The sequence below is a fragment of the Lepidochelys olivacea genome (genome assembly GCF_965140295.1).
Source record: "Lepidochelys olivacea isolate rLepOli2 genome assembly, chromosome: 7".
NCBI classification, from domain to species: Eukaryota; Metazoa; Chordata; order Testudines; family Cheloniidae; genus Lepidochelys; species Lepidochelys olivacea.
The window spans coordinates 93,168,974-93,187,260 of record NC_140417.1 but is presented as its reverse complement, the minus strand read 5'-3'; the positions used below and the strand labels follow the sequence as shown (position 1 = coordinate 93,187,260).

Genomic DNA, 18,287 nt, shown 5'->3' with positions numbered 1-18,287 from the left:
TCTTTCAGAAGCAACTGGTGAGCAACCAGCATTTCCAAAGACAGAAAATTGTCTTTCTGCCACACCATATTCTGAACGGTAGGGTTTTGGGACAATACTGCACACTATAATATACTGGTCAAAACCACTATTTAGAATACTGGTACTACGGTGTTTTGGATCACTACCGTAGAGTACTTCTGTATTTTTAAAATGACCTAAGCCCAGGGCAGGGAAAGTCTCTGCTCTGATGGAGCGTTTGGGCTACAAATATGTTACAGCCAATATGTTGGTTTGTTCATTTTTGAGGTGGGTTTTGTAGGGAGGAGGTTAGCGAAAGAGAGAGATGAAGGAAGAGGGGACATTGAAGGGAGGGGGAATATTGACTGGAGGGGGAAAAAGGAGAAGAGGATGGAAGATGGGGGCCATGGAGGACAGGTGGAGGGAGCCTGAAATAAAGCGACGACCAGGAAGGGGGTAGGAAGGAGTTGGTGCAAACAGCCAAGCAGCAGAGGGGAAAGAACGTGGAGAGTAAAAGCCAAACACAGCCCTCAGGCACTGATGACATTATCAGCATCCAAAGCATGCCCTCCCTCCCCCTCGCCGTAATGGCATATCTCTGCTCCTGCCATCTTAGTTTCGGGTGGGGGGGGGGGAGACACGGGGACCCTTCCCATCAATTTCTTTCTTCCAGGAGCTTGCAGGACTGTGGGCAGGAGTGCAGCTGCATAGGCCACCCTGCAGTTATAGGTCCAGGGGTCCTAACTAGGAACAAGCAGACATGTAGTTTTGCAACTGTAGCGAGTGAGTACAGTCTCCCTCCCTGACAGATGAGGAAGAGAACTGTAACTGCCTGCTGGTGGGCAGAACCGGGATACTTGCAGCTGTTCTGTTGGAAGCAGAGACGGGACAGGAACCAGAACTATAAGAGGCAGGTCCTCCAGCTCAGTGGGAGGAGAGCTGCTAGAGGAGCAGGATGTCTCCCCCTGGCTGCTGGAGCTTGGAGCCGATGGAGGCCACTACTGCGCCAGAGACCCAGAGGACACCTGCCGGTTTTGCTGGCTCTCTCGCCAGACAGCTAAGCTCCCCTTGACTATTGTGTTGCTCGGCCTGACTGCAGGCCAGAGCTCTTACCGGATTGCTGCCCTGCCCTGAGTGAGGGCCCTGGGCAGACCGACTCACTACTACTCTCCCTAACATCAGGCCAGAGCCATTTACTGATTACAGCCCTGTCTTGATTGAGGGCTCCAGGCCTATGGACTTACTGCTACCCTGCCTGACTGCGGGCCAGGACCATTAACTGTGTGCTGCCCTGCTCTGGCTGAGCATCAGGACTACCAGACCCAATTGCTGCCCAGCCTGGACTGAAGGCTGGGGCCTATTACCTGTAGGCTAATTCCCCACTGAATGGAGTCGCTCTAGGAACATTACAGCAAAAGGGTAGGGTCTCCCTCCTGGACAGGGAGAGAACTGCAACCACCTTACAGCAACTATTTTAAAAGTAGTAACGAGGAATCCTTATGGCACCCTAGAGACTAGCAAATTTATTTGGGCATAAGCTTTCGTGGGATATAACCCACTTCATCAGATGCATGGAGTGGAAAATACAGTAAGCAGGTATAAATATACAGCACATGAAAAGATGGGAGTTGCCTTACCAAGTGTGTGGGGGGGGGGGATCAGTGCTAACGAGGCCAATTCAATTAGGGTGGATGTGGCCCATTCCCTGCAGTTGACAAGAAGGTATGAGTATCAACAGAGGGATATTCCCTCTCCCACTCCCAGTTTTTATTCAGGCCTAGTTTGGTGGTGTCAAATTTGCAAATTAATTCCAGTTCTGCAGTTTCCCATTGGAGTCTGTTTTTGAAGGTTTTTTTGTTGAAGAATAGCGACTTTTAAGTCTGTTATTGAGTGTCCAGGGAGATCAATATGCTCTTCTACTGGTTTTTGAATATTACAGTTCTTGACATCTGATTTGTGTCCATTTATATGCAACTACAGGTACTTGGTGGTTAGCTGTCTGTGGTTTTAGTAAAATGTCTTCAGCCATGCAGCTTCAAGTGGATTTCAAACTAAGAAGCACTGGAACAGTTCAGAACTGAGACTGGAGATCTCCAGGTGCTGTAAGAAGTGACCTAAGTGCAGGTTGTATTTTTCCCACTGAATTAGAAATGGGATAATCCAACACATATTTGTGCATACCAGTTATTTGAATCAGCAGGTGATTTAACCCTGTTTATTTGCAAATATTTAGATGAATGTTCCCAAGCACAGCCCTCAGGCACTGTTCTCAATTATGTTCATGGAAACAAAATCATCATGAATGCTAGTACAAATTTCTTACAAGTATCGACCCAAAAAAGCAATCATGGTACTTGGAAAAGAATTGTTTTATTACAAAAAACCCATATAAGATTAATTGAACAATTACAAATAGAGAACACATAAAAGCCACAATCTATTCCTGGATAATTTATGGACAGAGAAAGAATTCCTCCAGTTTAAAACCAGAATCTGATCAGAATGGCACTACAATTGCTCTCCATGTAACTCATATCGCTAAACTCATTTCCTATTTTCCCCCTCAAACTCACTGGCATTCATGTGGTATGGCACACAACTGCTAAATCCCCTTGTTACAGATTAATTATAAGGCATCTCAGTCCTGCAGTGAAAGATTTTACTGTATATTTTAGTGATTTTTGCAATTCTATTTTATTTTTGTAGTAATACATTAGCACAAAGGGCTTGATGGTATGTAGTAAATTAAATTCAAATGGTCATTGCTGGGGAGTGTTATAAAAAGGCAAAAACAAGCTGAGCAATCATCTTCACTCTATGTGGGTCTTAACAAAAATTTCATGAAGAATTTATGGCTGTTGCATAACTCAGCCACCCATCTTCTGAGCTGGATGAGCAGAAGGCATATGATACTGTCTCTGCACAAGTTGCATTGGTTCTCTGCTTACTACTAGATCCAAGTCAAATTTCAGGTACTCATCTACTAAGCCCTCAATGGAATAGGACCAGATATCTCAAAGATTGCCTCTCTTTCTAATACTGATGACCATTTGGTGGACTCTGATTAATGGAAACCAGGTTTGAACTCCAGGGAGTTGGCAGATGAGCCTTCTCAACAGCTAGCCTAAAGCCAAAGGAGAACTCTCCCAAAAGATATCAATGAGAGTTCTATACGACCAACATCTTCAGAAAATGCTGTGCTAGTCTATTTTATGCACTTGTTGTTCAGTGTCAACAATAATGTGCTTCACAGAAAAACAAGATAAAGTCCCAGCTCTTCAAAACATTCACGAACCAACTGAAGTAGAAGAAAAATGTTGTAGCACACTCCAAAACAGAAGCCAATGATTAACCAAAGAACAGAATGCAAAATTGCCTGTCACTTCTAACCTAATCATACTGAATTCTGTAACTCATGTACAGCACCTTGATACCATGACAACAAGCTCTTTGGAAATGCTTATAGATCTAATACATTTTTGTACAGAATTTACAATATAGATGGGAATGTGAGACTCCTTTAATTCATACTATGGCTATTTGTAAATCAGGCAAAAACACTGGTTCAGACCCTACTGTGACAAAGTTCCTCCTCTACCTTGGCGGGTCTTGCACTTATTGGCGGATTTGCTCGCCTTGAAGCTCCATGGTAGCCCTCAGTTTGGCCGTTTTTGTGAACCCACAGTCCAGGTCAACTCCTCCTATGTCTGACCAGGAGTTGGGAGGTTTGGGAGGAACCCGGGCCTGCCCTCTACTCCGGGTTCCAGCCCAGGGCCCTGTCTAGAGTGTCTCCTGGAACAGCTGTGCGACAGCTACAACTCCCTGGGCTACTTACCCATGGCCTCCTCCCAACCCCTTCTTTATTCTCACCATAGGACCTTCCTCCTGGTGTCTGATAATGCTTGTACTCCTCAGTCCTCCAACAGTATGTGTTCTCACTCTCAGCTTCTAGTGCCTCTTGCTCCCAGCTTCTTACACGTGCACCACAAACTGAAGTGAGCTCCTTTTTTAAACCCAGGTGCCCTGATTAGCCTGCCTTAATTGATTCTAGCAGCTTCTTGATTGGCTGCAGGTGTTTTAATCCACCTGTCTGTCTTGTCTCCAGAAGGATCCTGATTGTTCTGGAACCTTCCCTGTTACCTTACCCAGGGAAAAGGGACCTACTTAACCTGGGGCTAATATATCTGCCTTCTATTACTCTCCTGTAGCCATCTGGCCCAACTCTGTCACACTACCTTGCTTGCATATCTGGAATTCCCAGGGCAATCAACAGGACTTCCAGCTGAAGTTAACCAGAATTTTGAATGCACAAAAAAATACAGGAACAGGACCATAAATTACATTTTCAGCCATGGCAGCTCTTGATACTTCTTCTAGAAGTACTAATAAAGAAGAAAATACCAGCTGGAAGAACAGATATTAGATTATTATTATTATTTATGTAAAGTATTTTGGGGAAGGATCTTTTTGTTCTGTTTGTAAAGTTCCAGCACTATGGAGGACAGGTCCATTACTGGGGCTTCCAGGTGCTACCACAATACACACACACACACACACACTCTATGAGCATTTAGGCAGACTTTCCCTCCAGCCCTAGAAACCCTGATGGGAAAGCCCCTTTTGGTGATTGTACAGCACACTCATACACAGTACCTTTGCCAAGTATCTTTACTATTATTATTTCTTACCTTAAGTTCCAGGTACAATGCAGCATGGTGACAGGGATCCTTCCTGCTCCCTGGCTCAGTCTTTTATTTAGCTTGTTTTCTTCTGCAGCCTATCCAGCAAGTGAGCTAATTAGCTCATTATAGTCCCCACAAGTGCAAGTGATCCCCTCTAAGGGTACGTCTACACAGGGATAAAAGACCTGTGGGCCAGGCTGGGTTAGATCAGCTGACTCAGACTCATTGCAGTGTAGATGTCTGGGCTCAGGTGGGACCCCAAGCTCTGGGACCCTCCATCTTTACAGGGTCCCAGAGCTCAGGGTCCTGTCTGAACCCAATTTTTCAACCCTGGAGTTTGAGCCCCATGAGATTGAATCAGCTGACCTGGGCTAATCAGTTTTGTTTTGAACCCTATGTAGATCTGACCTTCCCAACTCAATCACACTACTTAATACCTTCCTACTCTAACTACACCCAGTGTCCTGTGTGTTCTAAGTGACCAGGGTGCTGGCTCCCAAAAGGAACTCTATTTATAACTGCTCACAGCACCCTGTCACAGTCCAAAATTAAAGAAATAGCAAACGCACATATAGGAGAAGCATTCCGAGATATCTTTTTACATATTATTTTATTCTGAGAAAATTACGTTCACCCATCAAATGTTCAAGTTTCAAAAAGTATCCAACGTCTAGAGAATACAGAAATTGTTGCTGATGTAAATTCTAGTAGCCCTTCTGCTCTCTCAGGCATACACGGAGGATTGAGAGGAATGGGGTTGCTCTTGCTTCTGGAAAGGGTGGAGTATTTTTTGTTCAAATGCGATTGTCTGGTTGGGGATTGATTTGTTATATAGATCCAGGCTGGCTTAGACCAGCATTGTCATTATAGTGGTTTTGCACAGGATACATATTTTACATTCTGTCCCAGTACTTAAATCTTGACGGACAGACACTTTCAGGCAAATTAAATAAATGAGTGTTCATAAAAGATATGAGTTTAATTAAAATGGGCAAGATTCACCCTGATGTAGATAGAGCTCAATAACAGTTGTACCAGAATAACTCCCTATGTGTCAAGTATCAGAGGGGTAGCCGTGTTAGTCTGGATCTGTAAAAGCAGCAAAGAGTCCTGTGGCACCTTATAGACTAACAGACATAGTGGAGCATAAGCTTTCGTGTGTGAATACACTCTTATTCTGGAATAGAATTGCCTTCTTCAGATTTAGCTTAATCCACTTTCAAAGTCCACTTTCAGTCACCAAATGCTTATTCTAAAATAAGTGTCCACATGAGAAATTATTCCAGAGTATTAATTCTGAAATAGCTATATCAGTAAATTTCCAAGTGTAAACAAGTCCTAAGAATGATTTCTTTAACATTATTTTGCAGTTTCATCAAAGCAAATAAAACAAGAGTCAATAGCACACTACCATACCAAACAAGTGAATAACATTTGATTAATTAAACACATTGCCTTATAAACAATGCAGCATATAGGTTTATCATTGAATGGAATAGTGTAAACATTATGTCAAAGAAGTTCTGTTGTTCTGTTCTGTTCAAGGACTCCCTCTTGGTGGGTGGGTGTATGTGTATGTTTGCATGCACCAGGCTAGGGAGGGGCATAGCCTGGGGTAGCCACTCCTATGCTATTGATAATACATTCATGCTCCATACACCCGTCTAACAGAGACTAATCCTACATGCAGACTCACACACTTTTCTAGTAGACTACTCCACCTCACACAGTGTACGGTAAGTTTAACCAAAGAAGGAAAACGGGATCTGATTTTGTGAGGAATAGTTTTGTTTTGAGATGTGTTTGTTAGTGAATTCTGGCCACACATTCTCTCTGATGCTGTAATTAGAAAGATTTGTTTTCCCATCATGTTGCCAGTGGCCTTGTATCCATATTTACAAACATCTTTCTGTTAAGACTTCGACACTTAACTAATTTAGAGAATTTATTTTGCACTGGGGAATACAGCAAAGAGAAGCTTAGAATGCAGTGAAGAGGTTGTTAAGTTGCTTTAGCCATGTAAGAAAATGAGAGATCATAAAACTTGAAAACAATATTGTAGAGAAAAACCTTTGTCTACCATTGATGGTGTTCTAAGAACCAATCTGCATAGCATAATCTGTCAAAGCAAACACAAAGCAGAGTTTTGTTACTGCAAATGATGGCATTGTCTATCTTCAGTATATCGATTTCCAGTTTGTGTAATAAAACCACAAGTGAATACCTCAGGAACAGAAACTGTTTGTCCTAAAACCACACATCTGTGGAGAGTGCAGAGATGCGGTGCCTTCTGTAATTAACAGTGCCAATTTCTGAATAAGACTAAGAGCAGCACATCCCTGGGTCTTATATTTGATTAGGATTTAGGGAGCACTAATGAATTAATGTTCGCAGAGAGATTTGAAGTAAACAGCTACATTCATGACAAGTATTAATGTCTATTATTACCGAAGGCGCTGCCTCAGCAACCTTTCAGATACGCTTTATAAAGGCGATATAAATGCTTCAGAGGTAATAACAACGACCAAACAAATAGTTATGAATGACTGATCTAGCGGGGCATGCCCAATGCTGATGTGCGTGTGCTTGATGAGAGATGCATATTAATACCAATTAGCCACGCCTGTGGCTGTGTCGCTGTGCTGCATGCCCCCTGCTAAGTGTGCGCCCTGTCTGTCTCTCTAGGGCTCTGGGGATGCCGAGGGCCCCTCGCTCCTTCGCCGGGACTCTCCATCCCTGCTGCACTTGCAGGACAAAAGGCAGCCAGCAGCTCCACTGACCTAATGAGATGAGGGTCTCCCGGGCCGTTCCACTGAGCCTCCTGCTCCTGGGCTGCCTAGGGGGCGCCGCCAGCGGGCAGGCCCGAGGGGCCGGTGAGAAAGCGGAGCGCCCCGCGCCCTGGGCGCAGTCCGGGCAGTTCTCTACCCGGGAGCAGCGTGTGTGCAGCTGGCAGCTGGTCCGAGTGGAGGAGGCCACCGAGCTGCAGCTGAGTTGCCAGGCGCCTGGAGAGGGCGGCAGCGAGGGGCTCCGGTGCGTGTACCGGGGCCAGCCGGAGCGCTGCGCCGCCTACAGCGCCAAGAGCCGCCAGTACTGGAAGCAGATCCTGGGCAAGCTGCGCCGGAAGCGCCACCCCTGCCAGGACAGCAGCCCGCTCAAAGCCCGGCTCTGCAGCAGCAAGAAGGGGCCGCCCGAGGCGCACCTGCGCCTGGCACCCCCCAGCCCCAGCCCTGCAGCGCCTGCGGCCGCCGGGGGCCCCGCCAGAGGCCGAGCCAAGGGCCAGGGCAGCGCCCAGGAGGCGGCTACGCTGCAGCAGCCGGGGGCCCCCAGCGCCAAGGCGATGAGCAGCGGGGCACACGCTGGTGCCCTGGAGAAGCGGGGCAAGGCGAGCAAGAGGAAAGGGGGTCCCGGCTCCCCGGTGCCCCCCGAGCAGCGGCAGCCCACGGCTGGGGGGAACCCGGAGCCGCCCACGGAGCTGAGCGAGGACCTGGCCGAGACCTACTGTGCGGAGCAGTGGCACTCGCTCTGCAGCTTCTTCCTGAACTTCTGGAACGGCTGAGGGCGCAGGGCGGTGGCGGGGGAGACGGGCGGGGTGGGGGGAAGGGTCGCACCCAGGCGGGCAGGCGGGTGGGGGGGGGGGAGAGCTGGGGGTAGGAGCGTGCAGCCGTGGGACACCCGGGTGGGGGGGGAAAGGTATAACTTACTCATTGGTACTAACCCTGCAGCCGCTGCTCGCCCCCGGGCGGGGGGGGAAGCTGTGGCCAGGCCTTTGCACTGCGGGTTATTGGCTAACATGACTGATCAGTCCCTCCTTCCATACTAAACAGGCACCAAGCCGTGTGTAGTCTGCGCTCTATTTCAGCGATTTCTGCTCTAGGGGTGAGGTGTTGTTAAACCCCTCGGAGATTTTGGGTATTGTCACGTTTACTCGCTGGGAAAGGGCTTCCCCTTGTTCACCAGGAGCAAACATGTGCTAGGGAGTTGTATTGCAGAAGATGATGTATGCAACATTAATAAAGGTGCAACTCTTGTACAGCAGTGTGTGTGTGTGACCCCTGACTTGCCAGAACCTGCTTGTGGCTGTGATGCTACAAGGGAGCCCAACCAAGGAGTTGAGGAAGCAGTGCCTTACCTTAACTGACAGTTAACAGGATTGCCTGAAGGTGGATAAGGGCCAGGAGATCCTGAAAGACTTCCCGAGGTGGCAGGACCCCTACACAGCACTGGGGCAACAGTGAAATTATACCCCTTTGAGTATATTGTGCGAACCTTTCATCCTACTGAAACCAGCCATTCATACAAGACTTAGTTTATTTTCTAGTCTATTGTGAAAAGCTCCAGAGAAACAACAGTCAATATTTATGTGGCTAAATAGCTGTCACCAGAAGCTATTGCTTTCTCTGTTCCTTGGATTCTGGAGCTGCTGAGAAACACTGAAGAGGACCTACTTTCTCTAGGTGCCCTGGGAATATGCTCTCTCTTTTCCTCCACCCATGCAAATAAAACATTTTTCAATTAATATACATTAAAATATACTATTGAGTCACAATTTAGGTAAAAACAACAAGGAGTCCGGTGGCACCTTAAAGAGTCATAGATTTATCTACCCAGATAAATCTGTTTGTTAGGCTTTAAGGTGCCACCGGACTCTTTATTATTTTTGTGAATACAGACTAATATGGCTACCCTCCTGATACTTGACAATTTAGGTACTTTTTTCTTAGCTTATCATTTAACTCTCTTTATCTGGCTGGTATTCTTTTCAAGGTGACATCCCCCCCCCTTCACTCTCACCTTTTCATAGCACTTCTGCAGCACCATTTGCATCAGTTTTCAGAAAATAAAGTGAAACAGTTGTCTCTGTTGATCCAGCCTGCACCTGCTTTTCCTCAGGAAAGTGTCAGTTATTACACTTTACTTACTTATGGCTTCACTTATATTTAGTCTCATATTCATATTATTTCCTACTGTGTGTGATTGTATGCCCAGCCATGGAAATCCTCAACCATGTAACTAGCCTTTCCTCAGTACCTTAAAGGGACTGCTTGCAAGAAGAAGAAGAAAAAAAGAGAGGGGTTGTTGAGTCAGGTCCACACACTAGTTATGCTGAATTTTGTAAATATAAATGTAGGGCCCAAGCCTACAGCTGCTTATGCACATGAATGATCCCACTGAATTGAAAGTTACTCATGTACATAAGTGTTTACAGATGTAGTTTTAATCCATATTAATTGCCTCTCTTCTCATTTCAAAAGGTGTGGCAATTTTTTTTTTTAATCAAAGACCTGTACTTATAATAGCAAAGTGCTATGTTTTGGCTTGAATAGGATCATCAAAAAGAGCAGCAATATAAACAAAATGTTGATCTTATTATAGAAACCATCAGTGGAAAACCAGAATTGCTACATACTGTGACAAAGTTCCTCCTCTACCTTGGTAGGTCCTGAGCTTATTGGGGGATTTGCTTGCCTCAGATTCACAAAAGCCCTCAGTTTGGACACTTTCATGGCTCAAATCAGCTGTTCACTCAGATAACCCCATCACTGGCCAGCAAGGGGAAAAGGAGAAGAACAACCCAGGCAGTCTCTGCTGATCCACCATGTGGGTCAGGGAACAGCCCAAAGACCTTCCCCCCAGGTGGAACCCACAGTCCAGTTCAACTCCTCCTGTGTATGATCAGGAGTTGGGAGGTTTGGAGGGAACCCAGGCCCACCCTCTACTCCAGGTTTCAGCCCAGGGCCCTGTGGATTGTAACTGTCTAGAGTGCCTCCTGGAACAGCTGCGTGACAGCTACAACTCCTTGGGCTACTTCCCCAAGGCCTCCTCCCAACACTTACTTTATCCTCACCACAGGATCTTCCTTCCTCCTGGTCTCTGATAACACTTGTACTCAGTCCTCCAGCAGCACATCCTCTCATTCCCAGCTCCTTACATGCTTCTCCCTAACTGAAGTGAGGTCCTTTTTAAACCCAGGTGCCCTGATTAGCCAGCCTGTCCTAATTGATTCTAGCAGCTTCTTAATTGGCTCCAGGTGTCCCAAGTAGCCTGCCTCCCTTAACTGGTTCCAGCAAGTTCCTGCTTGTTCTGGAACTGCCCCTGCCATCTTATCCAGGGGAAAGGGATCTACTTAATCTGGGACTAATATATTAGCTGGGGCTAACATACCATGGTGTGATTTAGCCCCCTGTAATCCTTGTGTTCCTGATTTACTGCTGCATTTCTATTGGGTTTCATTTCCCCTACCTTGAACTTTAGCTGGACTACAGAGTTAAGTTTATGAAATAAAACAAGCTAACCCCCCCACACACACACAAATCACTTGTTACAGTTTTGGTTGCACTTTCCTCCTCACCTTCTTTTTTATGCACTCCCTATCCGTGGCCCCACAAAGTCATGGGAGCTCCTGGTCAACCTCCTCCCAGCCCTGGCTAAAATGGCCATCTATAAAACCAGGGTGAGGAGGTTGGCCGATGGAGCCTGCTGTGACTGTGGGGCCTATTTCCGATCCTCTGTCCATTCATGTATCTGGGCAGAGTTCCTCTGTGCGGCATCCACTGACACCCTTGACGCCTTTGAGGAACATTGGGTGCTGTCCGGGGTTCTCTGCTCGGTGTCCCTGTCCAGTTCCCTTTGTTTGACCCTTTGACCACACTCCTGACCCTGGTATTTCATTAGTTGTCCCCTGTACTCACATTTGGTTTCCAGGTCCTGTGGATCCCCCTCTTAGGCTGGGGCGGGGGAGGGGGGGAAGAATCCTTTAGCTTCCGCCCTCCCACGTTTTGGATTCCAATAGGACTACTTGTTGTACCCAACTGGCCTGGGTCTATCACAATGCATAGACACAGTTATGAAGTGAAATTGTAAAAATGGAATTGGTCAGTTTAGAGGAGAAACTATTAAGAGCCACATGATAGAATGATACAAAATAATGAATGGATCAGAGAAGGTAAAGTTATGAGAGGGTAAAAAGGAGCACTCAATAGAAGAATAAGGGGATGGCCAATGAAACTGAAAAGCAAAACAGTTTAAAACTGATGAAAGGAAATACTTGAAATAAATTGCATGTGGAACTTATTGCCACAAAATATTAAGGCCAAGAGTTTAGCAGGATTAAAAAAGAAGTGGGTGTTATTTGGATAATGAGAACATTCAGTTACTGTAGACAGGGTAATTTATTGTGTCTTGATATAAATCCTCATACTTTCAGGACATAATCAATGACAAGGGGACAGGGCTCAGTAAGAAACTTTTCTTAATGGGCAGATTAATCCATAACTGTCCCCCATGTAGTTTCTTGCACTTTCCTCCAAAGCATCTTATACTGGCTACTGTCAGCCAGCATACTGGACTATATGGACCATTGGTTTGATCTGGTATGGAGATTCTTATGTTGAAAGCAATGGGGAAAAAATCCGTGTGTGTTCTTGAAACAGTACCCCAGAGTGCAGCAATTAGACCATCCCACAATATAGAAGATAAGAAATTAGAATACAACATTAAATATACCTGAGCAACAAAACAATAAACTGTATTTGGCATGCAATGCTATAAGTTGTAAACATCTCTAATGTTTTCACTTGTGATCTCCAGCTGCTAAGCTACTGAAATATAGTTGCTCTGAAGCCTCCATTAAAATCAGGATTGGGGAGAGGGAGAAATATGAAGGGAGCCTATTACATGGAATATTCATTCCTTAAGGGGTTTCCACAGGAACTATCTGTGGATCCAGATAAAACCTCGTTCAACAGAATGGCCAAATCTCCACTGAATAGGTTTAAAAGATGAAAGATTTTGGCACCTTAATATTCTGTTGAATACCATCCTCAATTTGTGCACTTCCTTCCCAAGTCAGACCACATGGAAATTAAAGAATTTACTTACTGAAAACATGTACCAAAATGTGTAAATTTCTTCTTTTTACGTGTCTACTTAAATAACATTTTTTAACAGGCCTATATTTTTCTCTGCCAAACTAGACAGTTCAGTTTTTGCAGGCCAAAAAAAGGAGGCAGAGGCAGCTTTAAAGGGAAGGTATTTTTGGTTCCAAGGAGTGATTTACATCTGCACACAATGAACTTTGAAAATTTTCCAAAAATGAAAGTGTGTAAATCACTCTAGATAAGGACATGAGGAAGGATTGCAGGATTTCCTTAACATTCATTTTGTCACAGGATAAAAAAGACTTGATATAGAAACAGAACAGATTCTAAAAGATTCAAATGCTTCTGAAAAGTAAAGGTTACTTACCTTGAATAGCAACATTCTTTGAGATGTGTCCCCCTGTGGCTGCTCCATGTCATGTGTGCACACCTGTGCTCTCCGGATCAGAGATTTTTCTTCAGCAGTGACTGTGGGTATGCAACTGTGCCCTAGGCACCCTCAAGCTCTCCTACAATGCCATACAGGGCAGGGCGGACCCACCACTAACACTCCAGTTCCTTCTCAATTATGAAAGTCCAATAAGAGACTCCAAGGCAGAGGGGAAGGAGGTTAGGTTGTGGATCACCTACAGAGAAACACATCTCGAAGAACTCCAGTTACCGTACAAGGTGAGTAACTGTTCCTCCTCCGAGTAGTGTTGCTGGGGTGTTCCCCATCAGGAGACTCCTGAGCAGTACCACCATGATGGAGGAGGGTGCTGATGAGGTGGATTTAGTGCAAATTGTAGAACAGCCACATCAGCTCTGGAAGCAATCACAAGAGCATAGTGCTGGAAGAATGAGTGTAACAAAGACCTGGTGGCTGCTTTGCAGATGTCTGGGATAGGTATGTTGCTCAGCAGGGCAACAGAGGAGTAAGCAATAACTCTCAGAGAGGGGAAAACCCCTGAGGCTTTGTAACAGGTTAAGATGCATCTGGCAGCCCATCTGGACAATCTTTGAGTGGAGATTGCCTGTCCTTTAATTCATTCTGCAATTGACATATAAAGAACCTAGGTTCTTTAGGTGAAGCCCTAAAGAACCTAGTCCTGTCTAGGTAAAATGCAAGAGCTCTTCTTACATCCAGTGTATGAAGGCTCATTTCTTCTTATGAAGAACCCTCTAACCCTACAAAAATGAACTGCATAAATTAGATTATTTAATTGTGGGTAGGCAGTGAGTTATTTTAGCTACACAATTTAAGAAGCCACAGCTACCATCATTTTATCAAATACAGAATTTTATTATATTGTGTGCATAAAAATATTTTAATCATTTACTAGCTAAATTTATGAGTAATTTGCTGGACACTGGCACCCTGAATGTTCTCAGGGGCTACAAAGTTTATTGTGGTGTAACATACAAAAGAAACTCACATGCCTAAGGTCACTATATCTTTTTAATAATAACTTGGCAAAATTTGTTTCACTGGACTTTCCCCATCTCCCATCCCTATTACATCTTTCTCCTTCAGAGTTTGAGAAACTTGCCCAAACCTTCATATCTAACATGGTCTTTTGCTTGAACTAGGCTCACTTCATTTCAATGCATTTCAAGATATGTATCTGGATGGAAACAAAGCACTGAAAGGGCATGACATTTGATATTTTAATAGGGAAGGACAAAAGATGATGCTTTAAGAAATTATAACTTCTATGTCAGTGCAAGATTATATTGCTAGGGAAAGGATTCTGTGGAAGTCAACTGGGAAAAAAAATCTTGATATGGCTAAACTACAGAAAGTTTCCCCAAGAAACTTCAGTGGCCATGAAATGTAAAACAATGTAAATGATGGCCTGAAGCTGTTGCTACGCAACTAGTGCTCCAAATAAATGGTGAAGCAGTTCCAGACCAGTTTGTAGTTTGACAGCTGGAAACAGAGCTGGCTGGTCACATGACAAAGTTTGGGCTGCAGATCCCAAATCTTTGATCAGTAGGTTCTTTTGTTTTTGTGCACAATGACCACAATGGGAATTATTCTTTTCCTAGCTTCTGCCTAGCTTAGGCATTTAAATTGAAAAGGGGGAAGGAAGTGTTGGGGAAGAATGCCTGGGCAAGATGCCACTATTTATTTGTTGAACAATCTAAAAATGTAGTTCCTATTAAGTGTCTCAGAAACTAAATGTTTACTGTAATTGCCATGATGCTTCCTGTGTGTCTTCCTCGTTCTGCTCACTGTCAGGTCTGCCTGGGAGATTTGTTTAGCTTTGCCAGAAGAGACCAGTTTCTGACTTCATCTACCACATTGTTCATACTCACTGGCACTAAAATGTTGTGGATCCATTCTTAGTGCAAAGAACTGGTGTAATGAAGTCTAGTGAGCAATCCCTAGTCTGCTTGGAAGTGCTCTCCCTGAGAGGGTCACTTAAGCATTAAACCTGAATACTCCCTTCAACTTACATGGAAGAGATTGAGTGAAAAACTCACATTAAAATAAGGCCACTGAGTCTTTAATTGTCAATTACAACTAACAGAATAGTAGAGCTGTACATTATCGTGAAAGAGCAAAAGCCATAGATCAGATGAATCTCCTCCATATGAAATTGCAGCCATTTCAATCAATACACTTTATACAGTATGTGCCCACTGTTACATGTAGATTGTTTCAATACATTATGGGTCCTGCCCTATATGTGAACTACTCATGACTTTTATATAAAATAGAAAATACTGGTATCTATACAAGCAAGCGCTTTCTAGGACCCTTTTCTGCAACTCCCACTGAAACATTTCAACTGCTCGCTCACTCTCATTTTGAAACTGAAATCTGTGCAGAGGGTTAACCTGTACTTAACATCTGGAGTTGTGCTCAGTTTCTGACCTCCGCCTTTCAGTCTAAGGTTATACATAAGGATTTTCACAATGATGGAACTGAAAGTACTAGCAGTTGGGCTCCCATTCAGCAAAACGCTGAAGCATGTGTTTAAGTCCCATTGGCTTAAAGTTAAAATTAAGTATGCATTTCAATACTTGGTTGAACTGGGGCCTTAATCAGGACAGCAAAGTTCTTTAATTTTCACAGATCTCTGTGTGAGAAACTGGTTTGAGGAAAGGGAAATCAGATTCATATTTCTCGATAACATGATCTATGTTTAGCTTGTATTGGCTTGAATGAGTCTTTTCCCCTGCAATATGACTCCATTTGTCCTGATGGAATCCTTAGTAATTTCCTCATTAGACCTAACACAGCTCAGTGCATAAACTTGTTACCAGTACTTACCTAGGGAGAAGATTCTACAGTAATATGGTTCAACTGGTGGTCAGTGTCTTCTTGTTATGCACATCCAAGCTGAACATCATTCTACCGCTTGGAAAGTGTAACTACATGTGGGATGCTGAGAGACTAAGGTAAACTGTGGAGAACAGAGAGGTTAGTTGTCAGGATTCTGAAAACAGATATAAGCTGTGATTTTAATTGTTTTCCAGCAGCACGCGGGGAGATGAGAGCTTGTTTTGAATTTCAGTCTCATCATTACCTTTACAAATCCATTTGTACACTTACAACTTGGGACAGACTAGACGATCGTAATGGTCCCTTCTGACCTTAAAGTCTATGATTCTGTGACAAGTGAGGAGCCAGAGTCTTGTCAAATGATCTCTATTCAGATAGATTCCTATTGGCTACATCCCTATACAACAGTACATATGTAAATTATTTCACATCTAATTAGTTGTAATTAATGTTTTCTGCATGGGTTCAAGATCCAATGGTTTGAATGTGTATCCTCAAAATTTTAAACTTTTTTTCATACATTTGCATTGTGGAGCAGTGCGCCAGAATCAAGCCCTTAACAGAACAATAAGACAGGGGCACTGGACAGCAACAATTTAAATGAAAGCAAGTTGGGTTACTGAATCTTAAGTCTTTAGTGACTTCTCTTTAAATAACTCTAATATAATATTGCCCTACTTTGCTCCGTGAGCCTTTTACTGAAACTCACAGAAAAATCAAACAATACAACAGGCATTTCCGCAGCAGACTTTCCAATTTTCACTACAACCTTACTCCATTAATAATTTGGATTTAAGGATTTCATGCTCAATCCATAAACATAATTACATTTGGGAAGTTTTTAAACAGAAGGTATTATAGAGTTTAGATTAATTTTCCCCGTCACCACAGTGTTTCACTAAGGGAGGGGATCTATCAAGTACAATCATGTAGAAGATATTATACAGCTTTAGAAATAATTCAGGCTCGTAGGGCTTAATGTGGTTTGGTATGTGCCTTGCTTTGTTAGATTTGTACAGTCTCTGTTACCCTCAGTGTAAGGAAAATATTTTGTTCTATTTATTTCAAGCATTCAGAAGGTTAATGATGCATGTGCCTTGGAGGGGGGGAAAGGGCGTGAGAGGGAAGGCTGCACCATCCTTAACTCAGCCCACATTCCAGCTTTCTGAATAGAAGAAATGGCCTGATCGCTATGGTGTGATTTTTACTCATCAAAATGCAGCCTTCCCACAGAACAGGTCCCTCCCGCCTTCTCCTGGAGCACCACGTGCCTCGCAGTCACATTACATTCCACTTAACCCAAACACAGTCTTGAATGATTACAAAGAGAAACACTGAAAATTCTCATGGTCTTAGAAAATTAAGAAAATGCACAAATACAGCAAAAATAACTTCAGCTTCATAACAACAAGGACAAGGTTACACCCTGTAATCTGGAAGTGTTCTTTATTAACCCTTATAATCTGAAATTGTATACATGTTTATGCTCGATATTAATGTGTACCTTATGAAGGGGATGTTGCATGATGCTGGCTTGCTGTACTTGTCTTGCTGTTAGACTGTATTGACTTCACTTTGGCAGAAGTATATTTCAATTGGCTGTAATGAAAAACATATGTAACACTGTAAGGCTATTGCATTCATACAATGCGCCTTTTTTGTGGAGCACAATGTACATAATATTTTTATGATGTACAAACCATAATGAACATTTAAATGTTACTTTTAGATTTTAGTTAGATCACCTATATATATTCTATCATTAACTCTCAGATGAAATCTAGAACCTTTTAAAATAAAACTCTTTAGGATTAAACCTGATTTTAATTTCAGATTTCTATTTTGGCTAGATTTTCCATTTTAAGACTTCTCAAAATCAGAAGACATTTAATGAAAGAATTTTTATGAACATAACTATGGTAAATAACTTTTTGTAATATATAAATATAAACACACACACACACAGATTATACTGAATTTATCAAAGAAAACAAGTAAAAAAGATTGGAGTCTATAAAAAAAGATCCAAATCTTAAAGTGCAATGTTTTACTTAAGATTTATGCAGAATAGTTGTTAATTTACTGGAAAACTCTTAAAGGATTTGATCCTGCAAATCATACTCACATAAATATTCCTTATTCATATGAGTAGTCACAGTGAACTCAATGGGTTTACTTACATGAGTAAGAACTGGGCCACAAAAGTGTCTGTAGAATATGAGGTCTGAGTTTAAAAGATCACAGAATCTTGCACAGTTATGCTTTTCTAGTAGCATTTACTGTAAATCACATTCAGCTTTGGAACTACAATTATATTAAATACATCAAAATCAAACCTCAGCTAATCTAGAGAGACTTTGGAAAGGGAGATCCAATGCAGGAATTTTTCAAAAGCTTTTTTTTTTTTTTTTTTTTTAAAGAATTATAAAACTATAATACACTTCCCAAAAGACCTGC

General features: G+C 43.2%; 1 protein-coding gene across 1 annotated transcript; it reads left to right on the top strand.

Moving 5' to 3' along the window:
- The first annotated feature begins 6,316 nt into the window (after positions 1-6,316).
- On the top strand, positions 6,317-8,261 carry FGFBP3 (fibroblast growth factor binding protein 3). The gene is made up of 2 exons (XM_084635224.1): positions 6,317-6,418; positions 7,368-8,261. Exon 2 carries the CDS (start codon positions 7,471-7,473, stop codon positions 8,236-8,238), a length of 768 nt encoding a protein of 255 aa, XP_084491350.1. The 5' UTR covers positions 6,317-6,418; positions 7,368-7,470; the 3' UTR covers positions 8,239-8,261.
- Positions 8,262-18,287: the final 10,026 nt, after the last annotated feature.

Bases quoted from the DNA above. Each gene is read 5' to 3' on its own strand.
- FGFBP3 (XM_084635224.1), top strand. From the start codon at position 7,471: ATGAGGGTCTCCCGGGCCGTTCCACTGAGCCTCCTGCTCCTGGGCTGC.